Source organism: Zalophus californianus, chromosome 9, assembly GCF_009762305.2.
Source record: "Zalophus californianus isolate mZalCal1 chromosome 9, mZalCal1.pri.v2, whole genome shotgun sequence".
Lineage (NCBI taxonomy): Eukaryota > Metazoa > Chordata > Mammalia > Carnivora > Otariidae > Zalophus > Zalophus californianus.
Genome location: NC_045603.1, coordinates 104,163,485 through 104,187,149, shown reverse-complemented (window position 1 = coordinate 104,187,149; position 23,665 = coordinate 104,163,485). Strand labels below are relative to the sequence as shown.

At 38.1% G+C, this 23,665-nt stretch overlaps 1 protein-coding gene across 2 annotated transcripts in view; it reads left to right on the top strand.

The window, feature by feature from the left end:
• Positions 1 to 5,436: 5,436 nt before the first annotated feature.
• DCP1B (decapping mRNA 1B) overlaps positions 5,437 to 23,665 on the top strand; it is a 55,851-nt gene continuing 37,622 nt past the window's right edge. Inside the window, exons 1-4 of one of the 2 annotated variants that reach the window (XM_027592952.2) lie at positions 5,697 to 5,795; positions 11,789 to 11,829; positions 14,343 to 14,428; positions 15,996 to 16,123. In XM_027592952.2, coding sequence (XP_027448753.2) covers positions 16,027 to 16,123 — 97 coding nt within the window. In that variant the 5' untranslated portion in view covers positions 5,697 to 5,795; positions 11,789 to 11,829; positions 14,343 to 14,428; positions 15,996 to 16,026. Of the gene's footprint in view, positions 5,796 to 11,788; positions 11,830 to 14,342; positions 14,429 to 15,995; positions 16,124 to 23,665 lie in introns of both variants that reach the window. The other variant, XM_027592951.2, reaches the window with a different exon arrangement.

Below are 23,665 nucleotides of genomic sequence, written 5' to 3'. Positions count from 1 at the left end.
TTGTCTCTACATCACAATTTAACCCTTGATTATATATTATGTTTTATTGTTCACCATTTTTTCATGTATGCTTAGCTTTGTCTCCTCAACTAGATTTTAAGATCCTTAAGAATAAAACTGGGTTTCATACCTTGTTGCCCTTTCTAATTTATTATGTGCTGACAATGTGCACAAACTGGGTGCCTACTGATATAAGTTACTTACTGATTTGTTTAACAAATATACCAACGTTCAGCAAACTTCCTGAAAAGGAACTGAGAGTAAATATTTTAGGCTTCACAGGTCATCTGGTTTCCATTGCAGCCACTCAACTGTGCTGCTTTAGGGTGCGAGCAGCCCTCTGGGTGTCTATCAATACATTGAGCCTGACTGTACCCCAATAAAACTTTATTTATGAAACAGGCAGAGGGCCAGATTTGGCCTGTGGGCTACAGTTTGTCAACTCAATACAGGGTATATAAGATAGGCTTGAGGGTCCAGGCTGGGAGATGTTTTGAAATCTCAGCATTCTATCAGCAGCTTCTATGCCTCCCCTCTGGCCTCTAGACCATTTTAGAGTCTTAGCTCCTGACCAAGCCAAGTGTCTTTCCAAAGCCTCTTACCTTGGACTTCAGTTTAGTTCAGCACAATATTTTGTTGTTCATTTTCCTTTGGGGCTTCACACATCAGTTTAAAAAGAGAAAAATCAATCACAAAGTGAAGAGCTGACATGGTAGCTTGCATCGATAATAAGTAACCAGAAAATTCTTCAACTGTATTCCATCTGGGAGTCCCTGACACTTTTTTTCTGACCGCTTCCTATAGACTGCCATGTAAATCATCAAGGTAACTTGAAATATGCATTTCACCTGGATTAAAAATCTGCAGGGAGAGCTGATCACCCCTGGCAGTAGGCCACCTAAAAGGTAGTAAGGATAAACATCCCTTCCTCCCAACAGTGACTGCTTCCCTCTGAGAAGGAAAGAGCACAATGAAGGAAGACACCCTTTCTCTTTCTTGATTAAAACATTCAGCCCTTAGTTTTGACATAATGCTAACAAGTCCTTAATGGGCTGCTATTTTGACCTAATTTCAACGCACATCAAACAGATTGGTCATTATTATTTCTGGGCTCATCTACGTGTTTGTAAAGAGAGCTGCATTTGAGATGAATGGAGGTGGTTCAATAGACAGCCATGCAATCTGGAATGGGGAAGCATCCTTCTAATTCAATCGCTTCATCCACAGAGAAGTGAAGTGGCCTGCCTAGAACAGTGGACTCTACCCAAATCAAATAATCCTGAGGTCATCCCTCTATGGTGTTGGTGCTACCACAGTGAACCAGCTAGCACCACACACACCTAGGTAATGTGAGAGCCAACTCAGTTTGCTGTCCTAATGTGCAATACCCCCACACCCCCACTCTGCCCCAGGACAAAACTCCTTTCTGTGAAATCGGCCACATTCGATAACAGCTTCCTGAATCACATGATGCAGAGCTGCCTGTGTTTGCAGAGCCAGGGCAGATGATCTATGCAACGTCCATGGTACCTTCCACGGCGCACTTGTAAACAGGGAGATTTGTCTTCTGCCGTCCCAATGCGCCCTTTCCACACCTTGCTCTCCCTCCCTCTTAGCACTCAGGTGCTGAGACTCAGACTTTAGTTATCACAGTGGTCATTGTATTTTAAGCCTATAATCCCTTCATGTGGAATTAAAGGCACTTTTAGTATGTTCCAGGCATTGAGAAGCAACTGGAAAGACATGTTTCGTGTAGAGGTCCTCTACAACCACTAAGCCTGACCCCTGACAATGAGGTAAAGTGAATAGGTTTAGTGGGACTGGCAGAGAGAGGCAAAGTGAGATTAGAAAAGAACATATATATGTTCTCCCCAGTCCAAAGAGCTCCAATGACCCCAGGTCCACTCCAGGCCAGTTTAGCCAAGGCTTAATCTGGGCAGCAGCTGGGCCCAGGTTGGAGAAATTCAGGCTTGAGCAAAGGCTCACCCAACAGGCCCCTTTCTTCCCCACATCTGCCCCTTCTCATTCTGTTCCAAGGCTCTCTGATGGCTGTTTCACATCTTAACTGCTTTGCAATCTCATGGAACACAGAACTCTGTCTCCTACATTATTTCTTCCTCTGTGAAGTTTCTGATAAGTATGTTTTAGCTCACATTTTCCATCTTATAAAAATCCTGGGAATGAACTGCCTTGGGAATTAATGAGCTCCTCGTCACGCAGAACTTTGTTGAGGTGAACTGAGCATTGGCTAGGTAATTGGACAAGAAGGATCTTTCCAGGCTTCTCTTAGAAATAATAGTACAGGGGCGCCTGGGTGGCTCAGTCAGTTGAGCATCCAACTCTTGGTTTCAGCTCAGGTCATCATCTCGGGGTCCTGGGATAGAATCCCGAGTTGGGCTCCGCACTCAGTGGGGAGTCTGCTTGTCTCCCTCTCTCTCTCCCTGCCCCCCCCGCCCCCACGTGCCCCCCCAAGCACACTCTCTCTCTCTAAAATAAATAAATAAATATTTTTTAAAAAAGAAATAATAACAATGATGAAAATGCTAATGATGATGTAGTTATAATAGTAATAATAATAGGTTTTTTCATTTGCAAAACATTTGATAGTTTGCAAATCTTTTTCAAGTTCGCTCTCTAACTTGATCTCATTTATCCTACAAAATTGGTAAGACAGATATTAGTTAGGATCCCCAAGTTAAAGGTGAGGTCACTTGTTGAAGGTCACATAGATAAAAAGAGGTTAAAGTAGTTTCCCTTTCCAAAGGGTGCCTCTTCCACTGTATACTGCTGCCTACAAAAGAAATGAACCATGCACTGAAAACAACTGATAACAAGCTTCAAACCATTTTCCGCCACTAGGAGAAAAAGGGCTTTCATTAATTCTTAACTTCTATCATCTTTTAGTACAAAATTCCTAGCAAAAAGGATGATTCATACAGGTAGCACAAGCAAACCATCAGAGGTTGTTTAAGTCATTTTAGAATCACAAACTCTTAGGGTGCATCCTGGAAGCTCCTCTTTCCCCTCCATTTCAACACATTCTACTCTAGGACAAGCGCAAATCTTAGAGGTCATTTACACAACAAACAAAAGAGTACTAATAAAGCAGACTGTGTATTTATGTTTCAGATTGTTATGCTATAAGAAGTCAGTTTATATTTGTATACAAGCATTCATACCTAGCTACAAAACCAAACATTTTTCCCAATTATATCCCTGTTTTCAAACAACTGAAGCATACCATGTTCCCACAATTACCTTGATGGATTAGGTGGTGAATTTTATCTTAGTCATTGCAATGGTATAAAAATCATAGACCTGGACATTATTTTTTTTTTATCATACTACAAACTTGTTTTAAATTCTGGTATACAACTTTAAATACCAAGTATTAGCACATGTTTTATCTCATAATGACAACTATAAAATCATCATGAAACCCCAAAGTCATGAATAGCTATTCAAGGTATCATAATGAGACTTCCAGAAACACAGTGGAAGTATGCCAGCAGTGTGGAAGCCAATGGAAGTTAATGTTATGTGGATTAAATAAGAATTAGCCTATCATAAATGGTCTTTTACTAACATAGAGCCTGCAACTTAGTATGTTTGGATAAGTAATAAGGACGTGATTTTACACAGGTTATTCAAGTAGAAAGTAAGCAGAAGTCTGTCTTCATCCTAGAAGGATGGAGCTTTAAGAATTTGGGGAAAAATAATTTTTTAAAAAGATAACAAAGCTCTGTGGGCCAGGAGATGAACAATACGGCAACGCTGAAATCACTGCGACGTTTTGTATCTTTTTTTCCATGTGGTTTATAATCCTCAAGGTTTTCCCCTTTTTTTTTCCTTACAATATAGAAAGTTAAAAAAAAAAAACTTTCCATTTTTTCCTATCTTCCTTAGAATGTAAATTCTGAAAGATCAGGACTTGCTATTGTATGCTCTTTTATCCCAACTTGGATTTCAGGATTCTACTTCATGAGCTCTTAAAAAAAAAAAAAAAAGACATTAAACGAGTAAATTCAACTAACTCATGGTGTAGTTCAACAGAATAAGCATTTACTAAATCTCTATTCACAAGGCGTTGGACTAACTACTAGGGAGCCAACTAGGGTGTATCTATGTTTCCTGAAATATTGGGAAAGGTAGACTTTGCCCATAGGACCCAAGACTCAAAGGTAAATGCCTTTACAAAAGAAATGATAAACGTTTGCTAAAAGACTTTAACAAAAATGTACATCCAGTTATGCATGTTTTAGACTGACAACATTCCCATTCTCCAAAGGCTTAAAAACCAAATCCCTCATCACGGACTTTCTAAATGCCCACTGATCTCAATCAGAAAAGACTAAGTACTGAAAAGCTGTCCAACTCCTGGTAGTGGATACATGTTTTCTAAACTTCTATTTCTCACTTGAAAACTCAAAAATTATCATTGGCAACAATCATTGTCCTTGTTTTCCTGGAAGTGACAGATGCACATTATGTATTTTCGAAAAAATGTGTATCGAATACCTGTCTGAATAACCACAGTTTGTCCATCTTTTCTTTCAAATAAAAAGTGTCCCGTGAAAATAAAAATAAAAATACTAGTTCAGCTTGCAACTCAAGCACAGAAGTGTTTTCCTAGAGACAAATAATATGGCACTCAGGTATTCAGCACATGTGCTTATTTTTCTTTTTTCTTGTATTTTTCTTATTTTTTTCACACAGAATTTAAAAAAGTGTGGGGCGCCTGTGTGACTCAGTTGGTTGAGCCACCGACTCTCTTGGTTTCGGCTGAGGTCCTGATCTCAGGGTGGGGAGACCCAGACAGGTCCGGCTCTGGGCTCAGCTCGGAGTCATGCTTCAGACTCTCTCCCTCTGCCCCTCCTCCACTCACATGGGCACTCGCTCTCTCGCTCCCAAAAAATAAATCTTTAAAAAGTGAACCAAAGAGTTGAACTCTAATTAATAATTTTTACTGCTTTATGGAGAACACTCTCAAGTGACGCTGGCTTTAACCGCGGTACCCCGCTTTGAATCACTCTAAGACGCCTGAACCTTTACTCGCCATTGTTTGCAAACGTCAACACAGTGAAAGAGGCAAATAAATCCTAGCATTGTCATGAAAATGGTTTTGACACGGCAGACCCCTGAAAGGGTCTCAGGAATTCTCAGGGGGTTCGAGAATCACACTTTGAGAACCACGGGGTATTTGTACATACAGAAATCACGGTTCCCTTTTTCTTCAGTTATTAATTCTTGAGGTTTATTTATTGTTATAGGTTTGATCACTGAGCGTCAAAGAAAAGACATGCCAAGGCGTCGAACACATTCAAGAGATACACCCCGGCCCGCGTGCAGCTCCAAGGCTCGCGTAAGAAGAAAACAGCGCTAGGGTCGGGGGACCCGGATTCAGACCTCCAGCCAGGGCTTGCGGTTGCCCCCGGCAACGATCGTCGGGGGAGGGAGCGCGGCCATCGATTAGTAATGTCTGGCGTCCGTCACCGGACGTGGGGGCGGGGGCATGGCTGGAGAAGGAAGGCCTCCCCGGACTTGCGGTCGTCGCGTGTTTTCGGTTGTGAGGCGGCTCGTTTGTTCTGCGATCTATTGAGAGTGGCTTCCGACAGCCCTGGGTTGATGTCGGGGAGGGAGGGAAGATGGCGGCCGTGGCGGCGGGCGGCCTGGTGGGGAAGGGGCGCGACATCAGCCTGGCGGCCTTGCAGCGCCACGACCCCTATATCAACCGCATCGTGGACGTGGCCAGCCAGGTGGCTCTGTACACTTTCGGCCATCGGGCCAACGAGTGGGTGCGTGCGGACGCGACGGGGCCGTGCAGGCAGGGGGAGGGTGGGGACAGGGTCGTCAGACTCGGGGCTCCAGAACCCAGTGAGGGGGAGGAGACGCTGACGCCCTGGAGGTGGATGGAGGTGGATGGTGGTGGATCGCGGCCTGAGGCCGAAGTTGTGGCAACAGGACCCCTGGGCCGGGGATTTGGGGGAAGAGGGAGGCCGCCCTGAGAAGCCACCTGAAGTTGGGGAAAGGACTTAAGTATCTACGATACCCCACGTGGGGAGACTGGACCGATCAGGGACGGGACCCGGAGAGCTGAAGGAAGGAGGGGGGCCTGATGATTTGAGGCCGGAAGACTGATGTACTCCGAGAAAGTAAAGCGGGATTCTGTCACAGTGAAACGTGGCTGTAGGGGAGGAGGGGTAGGGAGGAATGAAAAAGCCGAGTTCTGGTTCAGGAACATCAGTCTTAGATGGGACGAAGAGAAGTCAAACCTTGATAGAAGGGGAGAAATTGAACTTGTGAACTCAGGAAATACACCAAGGAAAGAGCAAACATTGGGAAATAGAGGACAAAATGGGGGCTGGGTCTAACACTTCGAAGGGGGCTGACGCTCTTGGAAAGATCATTACACCACAGCCTACCAAGACCAAAATGAGTTTGAAATTTGAGTCCATTTGGGAGCCGAATTATTTAGTTCACTTCTCAAAGCAGAAACCCAATAAATAGCAATGGGATGAAATTTAATTTTCCTCACAATTACAATGGGGTAGGAGCACAAGACACTTGAGTCCTTTGCAGGAATTACTGCCTGTGATTCTGTAACCCACCCACTTGAATAGAGAGAGATGTAATTTTTCTTTTCCTCGTAATGATTTTTGTCTCAAATAATCATCCATCCATTATATAACCATCCATCATTTTAAAATAAGTTAGAAAACAGTATAAAGAACGGGGCGTGGACGAATGGATTTCAGGTGATTTTTTTTTTTAATGTCTTCTCCAAGACATCAAAATTCAATCAAGGAAAACACGCATATTGAACAAATTCATATATTTTTTAACATTTGCATTCATTTACATAGCCTGTTTCTAGTGTGGCTCTTGAGCAGTCTGTAATAAAAAATTCACCTGAAAATCATTAACAAAAATAAAAAGATTAAAAAGGAGGTCCTAAAATGGGAGAGAAGAGAATAGTTTTGCCCTAAGTTCTTAGGTGAGGAAATTTGCTGCAATAGAGCAAGGAATTTCAGTCTGTACTCCTAGTTGTCAAGCAGAGAAGGAAAAGGAGATATCTTCAATATTCACCATTCTGTAACAGAAAGTATACCACTTGGTCAGCAGAGAGGTTATTTCCTCCTAATTTCCAGGGGAATTTGTCACTTGGGTCTTTATATAAAGGACATTGAGCAATGTGCTGGATGATTTCATCAATGGCAATTTAGGAAAAATACAAAGATATTCTACATATTGTATTGCTATTATACTGCTCTACAAAAAAAATGCCAAAGGCATAATGTGTTAATTCTGTCAAGGTAATCTTGTAGGAGATAAAGGATCAGGGATGTACAGTAACGTGAGCCTACTTGACAGTGGGATTAGAGTCTGGAGAATCTTGAGAAATTGTTAACATGTAGAGGAAAATTCCTGTTGGAAAACAGTTGTCTCCTATAAGCTTTTGACAGGATCTCTGTGATAGATACCTGTTCAAATAGTTAGAGGTTTATTAGATAGCCAGTGAAGTCCTTCTAAAGCCTCATCAAAAGGCATAAGTGTCACAATGCATTATTTACAGGAGTTATGTTTTCCTGCTTCCTGGACTTGTTGCCTTCAGACAGGGCATAATTCATTCAGTAAAAGGTCATTCTTTCAAAGTACTAATCTTCAAGGCTGTGGTAGCCAGAAAAAAGAGACCTAGTTCAGATGCAGAGCAGTTGCTGAGGGTAAACAGTTTGTCACCACCATCTCCATATGCCATCACTCAGGGCCTTTGGATGGGAACCTTTTGAACATAAACCTACTGAATTATAAAGAACATTCTTGAGATTGGAGATGAAAGTATATGCAAGAAAGCAGATGGGAGGTAAAGGAGGGCAATTCTTACTACACTGAAGTAGATGAAGCATGACTTCAGGCATTCAGTGCAGGAGATACTAGGAATGAAGGGTAGGCAGAAAATAAGGTGCTTGAAGGAAGAATTAAGCTTATGTCATGACCGGAATAGGAATTTAAGATCTAGAACTACTTCCCATTCATTATCTGGAAAGACTACTCCCCCAAAGTACCTACATGTCATTTGAATATATTTTCACCTCTCAGTCCTTAGAGTAGTGGTTCGTAGCTAGTTTTGATTTTGTCTCTAGAGAACTTTTGGCAGTATGACCAAAATTTTTGGTTGTCACACTAACAGGGAACATAACACTGGCATCCAAAGGATAGAGGCCAGGGATGCTGCAAAATATCCTACACACAGGGTAAGCCCCCATGACAAAGATTTATCTGGCCCCAAATGTCAAAAGTTCTGAGCTTGAGAAACTGCCTTAGTGTGACTATTGTCCTGTTTCTAGCTAGTGTTTTCTAAGTTTCCTGTGTATCAAAATTACTTGGAGTTTTAAAAAGTATAACCTGCCAGATCAGTATCTCTGGATGTGAAGTCCAGGCATTGCTATTTGTTAAAGGTTTCATAGGTGACTTAGATGCTATGTGCATGATTGAGAGAGAAAGGTTTATGGGGATAAATGGAGACCTACTTTTTCATTGTATTAACATAGATAATTAGTAATACAGAGCTTGCTTTGGGTTGTTTCAAAAGTGTCAAATACTGTGCCAAGTCCCAGTAATTTGCCAACTAGCACTATTTTATATTCCATCATCTTATTTTAAATTTTGAACTGCTTAATTTTTTAAGACATGTTAAATTTTATACTAGAGTGTAATAGTAAATCATTAAATTGTACTTTTAAAATTTTAGCTAAAATTCCCCAGAACTATAAACTAATAATTTAACATAGAAGTCCTCCTTGCCTGGAGGACCTAAGGAGGATCTAATAAAATCTTGTTCTAACTATACTCCAGAACCCCAACCCTGAGCTTTGCCTGGAAAGAAAAAAAAATCTGGTTACCCTTGGATCTGCCCGCACCAGGAAAATGCATGAATGTGAGCTGTTTCCGCCTTGGTAGATCAGAATTTACATTTCCAAAGCCCCTTTTATCCATGTGTAATATACCACTTAAAATGTTTTTGTTTTTCTAATCAAAAGATCACAGTGATATAGGCTAGTTATCTCTTTTCAGTGTAGAAACTGAGACATAGAATAATAAACTAGTTAGCCCAGTATGACCTGGCAAGAACCCCACTTCAGGTATTTATAATCAAAAGAAATTCCCTATACACTCTAGTGCTGATGACAATGCTCCTGGTGGGCAAAGTACGGAGTGGGTTTTGTTTGGCGCAGACTTCCCTAGTTATGGGTCTGAATCCCAAGGAAAACTCTCCAAAGCTGTTGCTTGATGTTCATTCTACGGGGAGACCAGGTCTGTGGTATTGGGCTGTGGGAGTCTGGCCCCTGGCTAGTCAGGAGAATTTCAGACTTTTTAAAGACCTGTTCCAATTGAAGATGGCCACAAATTCTTTAATACTCTTTTCAATCAAGAGGTGGGGGTCCATTACCTTGAGGGCACTATGCTAAGTGAAATAAGTCAGAGAAAGTTACCGATACTGTTTGATCTCATTAATATGTGGAATCAAAAAAAAAAAAAATGGCTTGTTACAAGTTGGAGGAGCATTTCAGGAGAAACATGCCTTTTACATTTCTGATTCTGGGTTTTTCAAAACTAAAATTGGGCATTAAGGTTTTTTTTTTTTAAGAAAAGGTAACTTCCATTGCTACTTCATGGAGGAAGAAGGGAAACAGTCAAAAGCTATTAGCTATATGGGTACTGATCCATAGAAGCATCCTGGTTTGGATCACTAAGATGAAACAGTCTAAGGTCAAATACTGGAAGACAGGAAAGTGTTTTGGCCTTGTAGCAAGTGGTCCTCACAATGCACGTAGACTTCTCCAGTTCCTTAACCTGTATATCTGTTTCAGCTTCTTATCAATGTAATAAATAATACTAAATATTTCATTTTTACACATTTTTTTCTTGAAGGCTCTCTGGACTGTAAATACTTGCCAACTGTACCAGTTGAACTTTAGGAATGCCCACAAATTTTCAGACTTGTTTGGGTAGTATTTATTGTTCTATAGCGGCCATTTTCTCAATGATTAATATTGTGGAAGTTTTTAGGTAATTCTTAGCACTTAAAGTGCACCCAGGATATAGATTTCTCAACAGATAAGAATTAACCATGTTTGTTTACACAAGGAAAGACAAGTAATAATGTTTCTGTATCTTTTTTTTTTGACTCTTTTTCAAAGCACAGTGGAAAAGGGCCACATTTGAGAAGTAAGGATATTTTTCATAGGACACTGAAGTGATTTATACGAACTTTATAATAAATCCATTTTAAGGATGAACTCTAACTTTCTTCCCAGTGTTTATGTATTAGAGAAAAGACTGACTAAAATTGTTTTTAACTGTTATAAATTCTTTATTTCTAATTGCATATTCTATGATGAGGATTAAAATCCTCATTGTTGCTAAGTAATTTACTCCTAATATCCATTTGCTCTTAAAAAACAATGTTTGGTGATGTTTGACACAATTTGGGACATCGTGGATTTTGACTTCAGGACTCCTAGTTCTTCGGGCAAAGGCAGCAGTTTTCACATAGCGTACATCAGAATCACCTGACAGCTTAATGAACATGAGGTAGCTGGGCATCACCCCCACAGTCTGAGTCTGTAGGCCTGGGAGGAGCCCAAGAATTTGCATTTCTATCAAGTTCCCAGGTGATGCTGATACTGCTGAGTTGGGGACCATACCTTAAGACCCACTGAAGTAAGGTGACCAAGAGAATTGCTGAAATTACTTGAGCATGTGAGAGGATCATGCTTCCAATGTTTTATGTGCCTTTAAAGAAATTAACATTTAATATTATACCCTTGTTCTTAAAGAGTGTATTTTTCCCCAAAACTATAGACTACTTAAATTTTGAATGATTTTGGTAATAGAGATTAATAATAAAATATTAGGAGGTTGGATAGAATGGTGAAACTAAAGCATGTAAGTAGCAAAAGTACCTTTGAGATTCCGAATTATAATAATATGATTACTAGTTAAAGCATTTTTTTTTTTTTTAGTATGCATTGTACTGACAAACATTTTCATCAGGGCCTGGGCTCCTGTCTTCAGAGAGATGGAAGAGAGCCTTTCCAAATGAACTGAAATGATAGTTTATCACTTTCACTTTACCATTTAACCAGTTTCTCTCAGGCAGATTTCTTGAGTCCAAGCTTGGCAATGTTTCTAACTTGATTTCAGAGATCCAAAATAGACTCTTAAATATTCCACACCACGTTGGTGATTAATTTGTCTGAAAACTACAGCATTGTTGCTCTCTTCTGTGTTGTAGTCAAAGTAGGATTATTGACAGATCATCTGCTCTCCTAGGTGACAGGATATGGCAAGAGAAAATGAACCCAGACAATAAAGAGAGGGATAATGAAATGTGAACACCAGTGACTTCCGCAGTCATGTACCCAGGTCACAGGGTAGAGGAGAAGGCAGCACACTTATCTCCTCTTTCAAGGGAAATCCATGGAGCGTATTTATTTTTGTATTACTTTAGCCAGAGGTGTGTTGCTGTCTCTGTCTTTGGTAAAGAGAAATAATGATGGTTTATTTCGTGAATGACAAAAGGAGAATGGCTGCTTCCTGCTGCCTAATCAGCAGAGCCACAACCTGGCTAAGAAACTGCTTTTTTCCTTTCCCTAAGAATAATCCCTCCTGTTATATGGATTGGCCTTACTTGAAACTGAATGTTCTCTAACCTCTGTGCAAGTTACTATTAATGAAGAGAATATACAGATTTTGCTGGTTTTTTTGTTTTTTTTTTGTTTTTTAGGAAAAGACTGATGTGGAAGGAACCTTATTTGTTTACACAAGGTAAGAGTATTTTACGTTTATGAAGAAACTGACAGTCTTTGAAAGAATATTTTAACTCAGTTGTGTCACTCTTCTTCAAATGTAGTTTTATTTCAAAGAGAAGTGAAAAATCCTGAATCTTAGTTTGAAGTTATTAGTGATATAAGGAAGGGAATACTGAATAATGTCACCTGGTATAGTATGAGGAATACTAATTTCAGAATGTAATTTAAACTCCAGTATTGGTGAGCTTAAATCTCTGTGTTCTTTTTAAAACAGTATTAAATATTTATCCTTTAATTCAAATGAATGGTACAGAGTCCTTGAATATAATGCATTGGCAAGAAGCTAGAAGTACACTATTAAGAATATTAGATTTTTTTAATCACTATTTGGAAAAAGGTTTTATTGGTCACCTCCCCACTCACCTGCCTTTGACTCTTTAAAGAAGTGTGCTCCAAAACTAAAGATATCTTTTGAGTCCTCCATTATATAGCTAATATAGAATATATTTCCAGATAAATTTAATAAATTCATGTTTTTGTCATTTGTATCAGAAATTGTTAATATCACATAGTATGTATATTGTCTTAATACTTAAGCATTTTATTCACATAAACTGTCCATCATTGTCAGTGGGAGGACAAAGATAAAATACAAAGGCCTAGTACAAACCCTTCTAGAGCTAACAGCTTCATTGGGGAGACAGAAAATGCACACACACACACATGCATTTTTTTTTAGACATTCACATTTAAAGATAAACCCCCCAAAATAAATAAAAATTTAAAAAATAAAGATAAATCCCAATAGATAGCTTATCCTCAGGGCCAGTTGAAAAGTTATAAGCAATGAATGGGCTGCTGTGATTATGGAAGGCTGTATAGAATTGGTGCATCCAGAGTAGGCCTCAGGAATAAGGTAGCGCTAACTTGCATAGAGGAGAGGGAAGGGCTGTCTCAACAGGAAGAATGGCAGAAGCTGAGGCATAGGACCTAGTGTGGTGAAGGGACAGTAAGGAAAATGACTTTTGGCTGCAGAGAGTTTATACTGGTTTGTATCGGTTAGAAGACAGTAAGGGTAAAGAAATTTTGCTGGCTTGGAATGTCAGACCAAGGATTTTGAAATTTATTTTCTTAGCAGTAGGGAGTCACTGAAGGTTTATAAACAGGGAAGTAATAGAGTTATAGCAAAACGTGTGGGGAAAGTCAGTGTATTAGCATTATGAGGATGCACTGGTTCTAGAAGAAGTTGGGCTTAGGACAATGAGAAGATTATTGCAGGGTAGTAGATATGAGATGATGGGAGTATGGGACTAGAATGGTAGAAGTTGAGATTGAAAAAATTTCTTGAAAGATTGTACATATAGAGGAAATGTTAATATTTAAAAAAAAATTAAGATATTTAAATAGAAGACAAAGAATGACAGAATCGTGAGCAGGATGGAAAGATAGGAGGTGGAGAATCTGGTTTGAAGATAATTTTATTTTGAAATAATGATTTTGGAGTAATAGGGCATTCAAATAAGGTGTCAGGTCCCTCAGGACAGGTTAGGGATGGAGATACTGAGCTTGGAGCCATCTGCCTTAAACTGGTCATTGAAGCCATGAGAGTACAAGTGTTCTCTGAAGGAGAAGAAAGTGATGAGGGCTAGTGGTTGAGTTTTTGGGACCCAGAGATACAGAGAAGAGTCAGCCATACAGATAACAAGCAAAACGAGAACCTAGTTGCAGACCCAGTGCAAGCATGGTGGAAGAGTGTGTAGGTGGAGGCTGAAGCTACAGTGGGAGTGGAAAGAAAGGAATGGATGAGCAAGGCCATCAGAGTAGGTAGAGGAGATTGGTTTATTAGAAAAGTGGTGGGAGTGCCTAAGAGCCATTGGCTACTTTAGTTTACATTATGTTCAAAAACATTCCAAAAGCACCAGAACATACTGCCAAGTGAGTATAGACTCCTCTTGAGAATTCTGAAGTGTGAAAAGAAAACCAAACAGATGAACTCTGACTTATTCCAAGCACACACAAAGAGTGCATTGCTCATTCATTTTGTACAAGTATTACTCTTCTGAGAAGTGAAAGAAAAGATGTATTAATATATACTAATGATTTGTTTTAGGGATTTTTAGTAGGCCCTCTCTTTTTTTTTTTTTGACTGCAGAAGATTAACAAATTATACAAGTATTTTCTCTTTTGTGCCCAAACCAAATGTAGGTTTACATTTTCATGTATTTCTTAATATACTCTGAGTTCCAAATGGAATTGTCAGTTCAACATTAAACTCTTTTCCCTGTTCCTTAATCTCTTCCCCAAATCTAACTCCTCAAGAATAGGGGCTTTTCCCATCTCCCCCCCACCCCCACCCCCGACCCTTCCACGGGCATAGGCCAGCGCCCCCCCCAGTCAGATAGATGCCAGATTCTAGCATGTTGAGGTCTTTCCTCAGTAGAGAATGACAGAAAGCTCATAAAAGTCAGAAGGGAGTTTTTAGTACAGGTAATGGAGCTGCTGGTGATAATATTTTGACTTCTGTTACAGATATTGCTTTAGAGGAACTGGCACATTCATCCCCTGAGCCTATTTTGTAAATTATGAGATGGTATAGTAACCATACTATTAGAGAGGTAAGGTCCTGTTGTGATAATGAAATACTTGAAGAATCAAATTCTGATTCTCTATAAAAACACCTAATCCCATTTAAAAAATTATTTCTTTTCTTTATTTCCTCCCATGGCTTGCTTTCTTAATAGAGAGTTCATAGAGACACCCACTGGTGATTTTTGAACTTGACACTTCCAGAGGACCCTCTGTTAGAGATCTTGGGAACTCTTTTTCATTCTTCCTCAGAATTTAAGTTGAAATGATTATCATAATGCTTTCTAGTATTGATTATATGCCCACCACTGCTTTACCTTTTCATAAAATAAGTTAGGCAAGGATTGCCTTCCATCAAGTTTAAAATTGGAGGTCTCAAAAGAAAATTCCATAAGTAGTACTGTAGCTGTATTTTACTTCTTTAGTAGCATCAAAGGGTTAATGTGAAATAAAACTAAAACAAACACCTTTTCTTCCTATCGCTCAGAACACTTCTGTGGGTTGGTTACCCTGCTGCCCTAGTTTAAAGTAAATAAATGAATTCTGCTTGCTTCAGTTTCAGCGTAGAAGCATTTGGTGTTTCATTTGTCACCAGAAGTTGCACAGTTGGATTACTATATGGCTGTCACCCAAGAGTAGACAAATGCACACGTGGTTGTTAGAGTTACACTCTGTGTAATTTGGGCTCTTTCTGCCTGACAGAGAGTAGGCACTGAAGGTTTATTCAATGAAATGAAAAATAAAAAGTCACTAAATGACACATTTTTATGGAGAAAAACTTTTATAGTAGTTTATCTATGAAGTTGTTTCCTTTATGAGGAAAACAAAACAGCTGCTGCTTTTTTTTTTTTTTAAGATTTTATTTATTTATTTGACGGAGAGAGACACAGTGAGAGAAGGAACACAAGCAAGGGGAGTGGGAGAGGGAGAAGCAGGCCTCCCACGGAGCAGGGAGCCCAATATGGGGCTCGATCCCAGTACTCTGGGATCATGACTTGTGCCGAAGGCAGACGCTTAACTGAGCCACTCAGGCACCCCATAAATAGCTGCTTCTTGAATTAAATTCTATGATCTTTTAATTATACTGTATCTCATCACAGGTTCTTTGACCAGAGGGGCATCATTTCTCTAAGAAATTTTACAACTTCAATTTCAAACCAACACTAATATTTTCTATGAAAAACTTCTTTGTATGATTTTGATGTGCACTCTATATTAACTATCAAGATTCTTTAAAAGTATCTGTTAGTAATTTTTTTAAAGTGGTTAATATTTCTGCCTTAAAGGAATTTACAACCTAGATAGGGAAGCAAGATATCTATATACACATAGCTAAATAGGTAGGACTTGTGCCAAACGGACAGCAAGGGCAGTCATGCTGGATGTATTACATAGGAAGTAGTACATGCATTAGTACATTAGTACTGTTAGCCAATAGTAAAGAATCATTGCTTTATATGTGTACAGTCTGCTTGCACAAAGCTCTATATACATACAAAAAGGTTGAGAGACACATTCGAATAGTAGTTCTACTAAAGTGTACTTCTGTGGAATAATTTGTCTTTTGATATCCTCCCCACCCCTTGTGATTTTTAGGTCTGCTTCCCCAAAGCATGGGTTCACCATTATGAATAGGTTGAGCATGGAAAACAGGACAGAACCCATTACTAAAGACCTGGATTTCCAGCTCCAGGATCCTTTCCTTCTCTACAGAAATGCCAGATGTGAGTCTTTCTTAATGCATTGGATAGTTTTATTTCTGCAGTTTGGCCAAGTGTTTAAAATTGTATAGTAGATGTCTTTGTGTCTGTGTTCAGTATCAGTGACTCTTAGGGGCAGCGTCAGTTAACTTGGGAAATATGCATGTCCAGTTGAGGGAATCACTTCTTCCTCGTGAAAGTTTCAATGAAAATGACGTCAGTATGATAATGTAAGTATCTGAACCCTGTTTTCCACTGCTAGACCTGTTTGTGTGAACCCATCGTAGATTTTTAAACCTGAGTAGGGTGAGGTGAGGCAAATTCTTGTTCAGGAGACTGCAGAGGGACAGACACATAGGCAGTGCTACAGATACAGAATGAATGATTTAGCTAGTGGTACTTTTTCCCTATGCATCACTTCAGACTGAGCATCCTGATAGGAAATTGGAGGAAGAGGGCCTATATTCTAGATTGCCATCTTTTGAACACATAGTAAATGAAAAACCAAAGTCCAAAGAGTTTTGGTCATTTAGAATTTTGTAAACTTTGTGATGTTGAAGTTATATTAGGTAACTAAATAGTCCTTGTCTGATTTGAAACGAGGTGTAGCAGTCGTCTATCCAATATTCTGTCTCCATTTTACTCTTGTGATTATCTGACCACTTGTGTTGGACTACTGGGCAGCGCAGAGAAAAATTGATGAAAAATATATGAACTGCAGGAGCATCTTCATACACAGAAAACGAGAGCATACTTAAATATAAATTGTATGTGTGTGCACGTGATCTGTGCTTTGTGCATAACTTTCAGAAAGACCTGGCAGTTAAGAAGTGTTTTCCATACATTTTCCACCCTGCTTTTGAGATCAAGATACAAGAATTTGCCAACTGTATACTATTCAGTGTAATTTTAATAATGAATGTAATACAAATAATATTTAATGTTTTAACTCCAGTGAATTGTTTTGTTTTGAAATAAATATAGCATTTAACTTATAGTCACATATAATCAAGTTGTCACGATAGGTGGTCATCTGTTATTTAGAGAATACAGTTAAGTTATGAGAAAAAAGCCATTAAAACTGTAACATGACTTACCAGTGCTAAGTCCTGTGAAATAAAAATTTAGTAATATAGGGAAATATTTTGTTCTTTTCTCCTATTACTTTGCTAAGAGTGTAGTTAAATCAATTGTTAGTTATTTGAATTATTTGTGTGCTTATAGTTATGTCAGGTTTATTTATTTTTTTAGATTATTAGAGTCTATGTCAAATTAATATATAATTCAGATCCTAATAATATCACAAAAATAAATATAAAATAAATGAATATTAGTGACTTATAACAGTCATTTTTGGTTGTTCTTATTTTGGTTAAATACTTGGTCTAGTCAGTATAGATAGTATTTTATTTTAAATTCTTATCACAATATTACATATTATATATCATATCACATACTATATCAAAGATATAAAAATACAAACTTTCTTAATGTGGTTGATTTTAAAAAATAGCTTCTACGCCCCACAGGGTTTATCTGGTAGGAAATAGTGTTTGGGTATAGTAAACATATCAAGCCTTGCCTTGGCTCCAGGCCTCTACTGTCTAATCTGGTAGCCCCTAGCTGCAAGTGGCCATGGAGTGCTGGACGTGTGGCCAGTCTGAATTGATCTCTGCTGTGAGTGTAAAATACATACTGATTTGCAAAGACCTAGTACCAAAAAAGAATGTAAAAAAAAGTCTCATTAATAATTTTATATTGATTTATCTGTTGAAATGATAATATCTTGAATCTATTGAGTTAAATAAAATATATTATTAAAATTAATTTCACCTGCTTCTTTTAATTTTTTTATTTAAAATTACATGTGTGGTCACATTTGTGGTTCACCTTATATTTCCATTGAACAGCACTGTTCTAGGCATTTTCATTTATTTTACCATGTTTCATAATCACAACTTTGTAGGGCAGACATTTTCACTGTCATTTTGCAGATGAGAAAAGTAGGCTCAATGAGATGACAGACCTGACAGAAACCTGTAAATTCTGCTTTTTTTTTTTTTTGCTTTTTCTACATCATCTGTACTATTCTCTGCACTATTAAACATGAATGCAAATTGAAGGCAGCCTTTTGGATGCATAACAAAATATTTCTAATGAATTTCCATAAGAAAGAAATGAAATCAGTTGAACAGCAAAGAGTGGAAAGGAATGGATCTATTTACCTTTCTGGGTTTATTTGCTTTTTATTTTCTCCTTAATATCTGGTACTAATTGCCTTTGCAGCCATAGTCTTTGGTTTTAGTTTATTTGTAAAGGCCTTTTCGGTCTCTGTCATCAAAGGTTCACAGGAGAGTTTACCCCAGGTTGCTTTCAGAGTCTCAGATACTTCTCAGATGTTTATAAAGAATTCAAATACTTTAATAATCCTGTATGGTTTACATATTCTCTAATAACATATAGATTGTCCTTTGAACAATGAAGCCAGCTTTATTCAAGAATGGCTTTTAAGACTCTGTACCCCTCAAGACCTGTATAATTAAAAACCTCTCTGTATAGTGTTGGCATTTCACTTTGGCCTAGGTATGTCATAGGCCATATTTGGACATGTCAACAGGTAGAGTTGATTTAGGTTTGTGGTGAGTTTTCTCATGGAGTGTTTTAGATTTACTAAGTTAAAAAAAAAAGATTAGTACCTAGGGAGTCAATTATCCCAGTCTTGGATTGGATGAATTTAGAAAAACAAAATCAAGGAGTAAAAATCTTAAAATTTCTTCATTTAATTAAAGAAAAAAAGATTTTAATAAATAAGTAACTTTGAACTTGACCAAACACAAAATATATGGTTTTATTACATTAAAGGCATAGTTTTTAAGCTTGGTTATAATTGGACTTGGCTTATATAAACTTTAAATAAAAGATAGCTGTTAATTAAGGACAGAAATTCATTTATTCAACATTTACTGAGCATTTACTGTCCGCCAGGCACTATGTCAAAGCTTTATATGGGTGATTTAACTTTCTTAACTTTTTCTTGGAAATGCTATTATTCTTGTTTTATAAATGAGGAACTGAGATTAAAGAGATTTAAGTCATTTACCAGGATCCATGACAATTTTGAGGTGGAAATAGCATTTGAACTGGGAAAGCCTAACTTTATTTATTTTAAGATTTTATTTATTTATTTGAGAGAGCATGCAAGAGCAGGGGGAGCGGCAAAGGGAGAGGGAAAAGCAGACTCCCCACTGAGCAGGGAGCCCAGTGCTGGGCTCCATCCCAGGACCCTGAGATCGTGACCTGAGCTGAAGGCAGACACTTAACTGACTGAGCCACCCAGGCGCCCTGAGAAAGCCTAACTTTAGAAGCCCAGGCCCAAGCAGTGATAGTACTAACACATATGAATGATGCATTTGAGCAAGGTTTACCTTTTAAGAAATACTTAATCTTTTTACTGCACACTCCAAAATTTAAAAAGCAAGTTTTTCTTCTCTTATATCTCAGTTATTAGAATATCAAATAAAAACTAATGTAATAAAAAGCTGAATTTGACCATTTCTTTTCTATTAGAGCCCTTTAGCAACCATTTTCTGTATTTTCCATTTCATAACTAAATAAGATTGTATTTTCCCAAATATAAGATTTAAGATAAGTTACAGACAGCAGAGGCAGGTAGGTTTCAGAGTTAGACCAACATGTTGAATATACCATTGTCTGTGGCTACAGGAGTAGAATGAAATTCTTTTAAGCTGCTTGATTTCATTGAAGACATAAACCTGGAGCTTAGAGAAAATGATAAAAGGCAAAATCAAGATATTTAAGATCAAAGTTGTTTTAGAAACTCTGCCTCAGTTTTAAAGTGAATTTACCATATTGGATAGTTTTGTATTCAGAAAAAAATACAGTTTAAATCCTTTATTGACATTTGTAGGATTTGGGAAAAACTGCTATAAATAATGGAATATGGGACACTAAATGAAAATGATAATTACAGACAGCCCTCCTCTTTCAAATAGGCCATGTCCTAGCAGTTCCTTTTTAAAGTAATTGGTGGACTTTGGTTAAACATGGCATATTGGATACATTCCTGTGGTTCTCCTAAAACTGTTGAAATGACAATAAAGGAACAAAAAGAGACATAAACCTACAAGGGTGGAGGATGCATTTCATGAAAATGATGGAATAAACAAGAAAGAGGAAGGCATGCTATGATAGCTTTATTATTCATAATGTATTAACTTTGCCTCCCTGCAGAAGATTATGTATCTCTATTCTGTTGATGTCAGACTTGACTACATGATTTGGTTCCTCCTCCCACGATCCACCCTCCAGGAGGATATGTAGTGACCCTGTTGAACTCAAGTATGGCTGTGTGAATTGCTTTGGCCAGTAAAATGTGGATAGAAGTGTTTTGTGTCATTTCTGAGCAAATACTTTAAGAACTAGTTCATGATTCACCATTCTCTTTTCCTTCTGCTATGATGACCAGCAGTGTTCTAGGCAGAGGCTGCTGTCAGCCTGGGTCCTGGAATGAAGATAATATGGCACAGAGGTAAAAGTGACCTATGATGGACATGTAATGTGTACAAGAAATAAATCTTTATCACTGAAAGCCATTGAGATTTTGGGGGTCATCTGTTACTGAAGCATAATTGGGCCTGTTATGATAGATACATAGCCATCCAGGAAAAATGGGATCCAAATACTGGATTGAGGTAAAGGAATTCTGAGAACAGTGGTCAAGAGGAATCCCATGATGACCCCTGTGCAACGGAAGATCAGTCAGTCTAAAGTATAAGGATAAAGGGCTTCAGGAAGGGTGTCCAAGAAAAACTTTACAACTAATACCTTGAGTCTATTGGGACATTTATAGTTTCTTGTTAAGAAAGTTTGATGATGCTATAGAAACATTGAAAACTGAGAGAGGTATGGAAAAGTACAACAAAAGGAGGCAATTCTTAATTCCTGGGAAAACAAAATATTGTAAAAGAAAGGAAATACAATTAGAGTACACTATATGGCTCTGCAGATTATAATAATTATATAAATAGCATATGACTATTATGTACATGTATTATTTTGATAATTAAAAATTTAAAAATTGGATAGCAGAATACATTCATAGAAACAATATTTTAGCTGGTGGTTAGGTTTCTGAGTCAACTCACGAGAGTCTTTTAGCTCATTGTGCACATACTGAAGAGTCACACAGTAACATCATAATGATGCACGTATGAAATACAGCACTAGCATGTATAGCATTATTTTTGTAGGAAAATTCACTCAAGAGTGAAACTTATGTATATCCCCAAAAGTATAACTTCCTTAGCTGCAGGGCAGAGGCCTTGTAGTGCTCATTTGTAGTAACAGATTATTTGTAAGGCTAAATATTCATATAAATTTTATTTTAGCATGTTTGGTAATAGTAAAGTTAACTGAAGTTTTCTCAGACAGTTGCTAAGTCCTAGTTCAGTAGTGGTTCTGCTGCTCTCTCCTTATAACAAAAAGAGATTAAGCTTCCAGCACCAGCCAAAATACAGTAAGTTCACTATCAGACATCTCTCTCGCTGTTTAGAACTAAAAGTTCTAAATACAAAAAGCAACTAAGTGAAGATTCTGAAGGTAAACAAAAGGCATATGGGAAGGGAAATCAGAACCTGAAGAACAACCAGTATGGTGGTGAATTTCTGCATTTTATTTTCTTATCTGCTGATGGTGACTCAAGAGTGGGCCAAGTTGCAGAACCATAGACAAGAACAACAAAAACTAAGAGAAACCCCTCTTTTTAGTTTGGGAATTGGAGAAATGGACTCCTGTGAACCACAAAGTATGAAAAGAATCTCCCCCTTTCCCCCTTTTTTCTCTCCTAGCCCTACCCTGAAGCCAGTTGCAGTGCAAAGCTCAATTGCCACTGTGGCGATGATGGTGGTGGCACAGTCACCTAAAGATCCCAAGAAACAGCTTGTCTCTGCCACAGTAACTGGAAACCAGGGCCCCTGTGGTCTAAAGACTTGCAGGGACAGCAAGGGGTTCCCATTATATATCTTATCTTTCCTTTGTTTCACCCTGTGAGCAGCCCAAACTATGCAGACTGCCTGACTCTGATAAGCCAAAACTCAGAGACATGCTGACTTTATAACCAGAGGTCTGGGGAAAAGGGCCCCTGAGAGCTGGAGAGTTGGGGAGATTGTAGAGGAGAAAGCTGAATAAGATCTCCTAATTCTGATTATGAACTGACACAAGTCCTGGTCTCACCTGTGAGGTTCACATACATGTAACAAAGACAAACATAACAAAGGCTTTGAGAACTCACCTACAAAATAAACCACCATCCTAAGTGGTATATATGTAGGGCAGACACAGCTTTGAAATGGAACTGACATGGGAACCATTTCCCGTGAAAGGCAAGAGAGAATTTCCTATCTAAATCTAAATGTTTGAGAATTGGACACCTTCTCAAACAAAATAAACATTCTCTGGGAAGTTTTAAGAGTACTTGGACTCTCACAACGTAACCAAAATGTTGGACATTTGGTACAATCCAAAATTGCTAATTATGCAAAGAACCAGGAAAATCTGATCAACTCTCAAGGGAAAAGCCAGTCAATATTGGCTACCCTGAGATGATGTAGGTGTTGGCATTATAAGACAGTGGCTTTAAAACAGTTATTATAACTATGCTCCATGAGGTAAAACTGAATACTCTTAAAATTAATGGAAAGAGAAATTCTCAGTAGAGAAATAGGTATGAAAAGAACCAAATGAATACTTTGGAACTGAATAATACAATATTCACTGGATAGCCTATTTAATAGCAGAATAGAGATGACAGAGGAATGAAGAGTCAGCAAATTCAAAGACAGATCAGTAGAAATTATCCAACCTGCAGAATATAGAGGAAACAGATCAAAACAAAACAGAACAAACAAACAAAAACAGGGCCTCAGAAACCTGTAGGACAATATCAAAAGGTCTGAATCTGTGTCACTGGAGTGCAACAAAAGGAGAAAAAGACTTGTTTAGAAAATATTTTGAAGAAATAATGGCTGAAAACTTTCCAAACTTGGTGAGACACAAATATATGGAGTCAAGAACCTCCATGAACCCCAAACAGGATAAACCCAAAGAAAACCATGCCTCTTTAAACATCATGATCAAACTGCCAAAAAACAAATTTAAAAAAAAATTATGAAAGCAGCCAGAGGAAAATGATACATATGGAGGAACAATGTTTTGAATGACCACAGATTTCTCTTCAGAAACCATAAAGCCTGGAAGACAGTGGGGCAACATTTCAAAGTGCTGAAATAAAAGAACTGCCAACTTAGAATTCTATCTTCAGTGAAAATATCTCTCAAGAATGAAGGTGAAATTAAAGACATCCTCAGAGAAAGAAAAATTAAAAAGAATTCTTTTGTCAACTGACCTGCTCTAAAATCCGTGCTAAAAGAAGTTCTTTTAGCTTCTTCTTCAGACTGAAAGGAAGTGATACCAAAGGGGAAATTGGAACTGCAGGATGCCTTAGGAAGAGCAACATAAATACTAAATATATAGGTAAATAAAATAGTT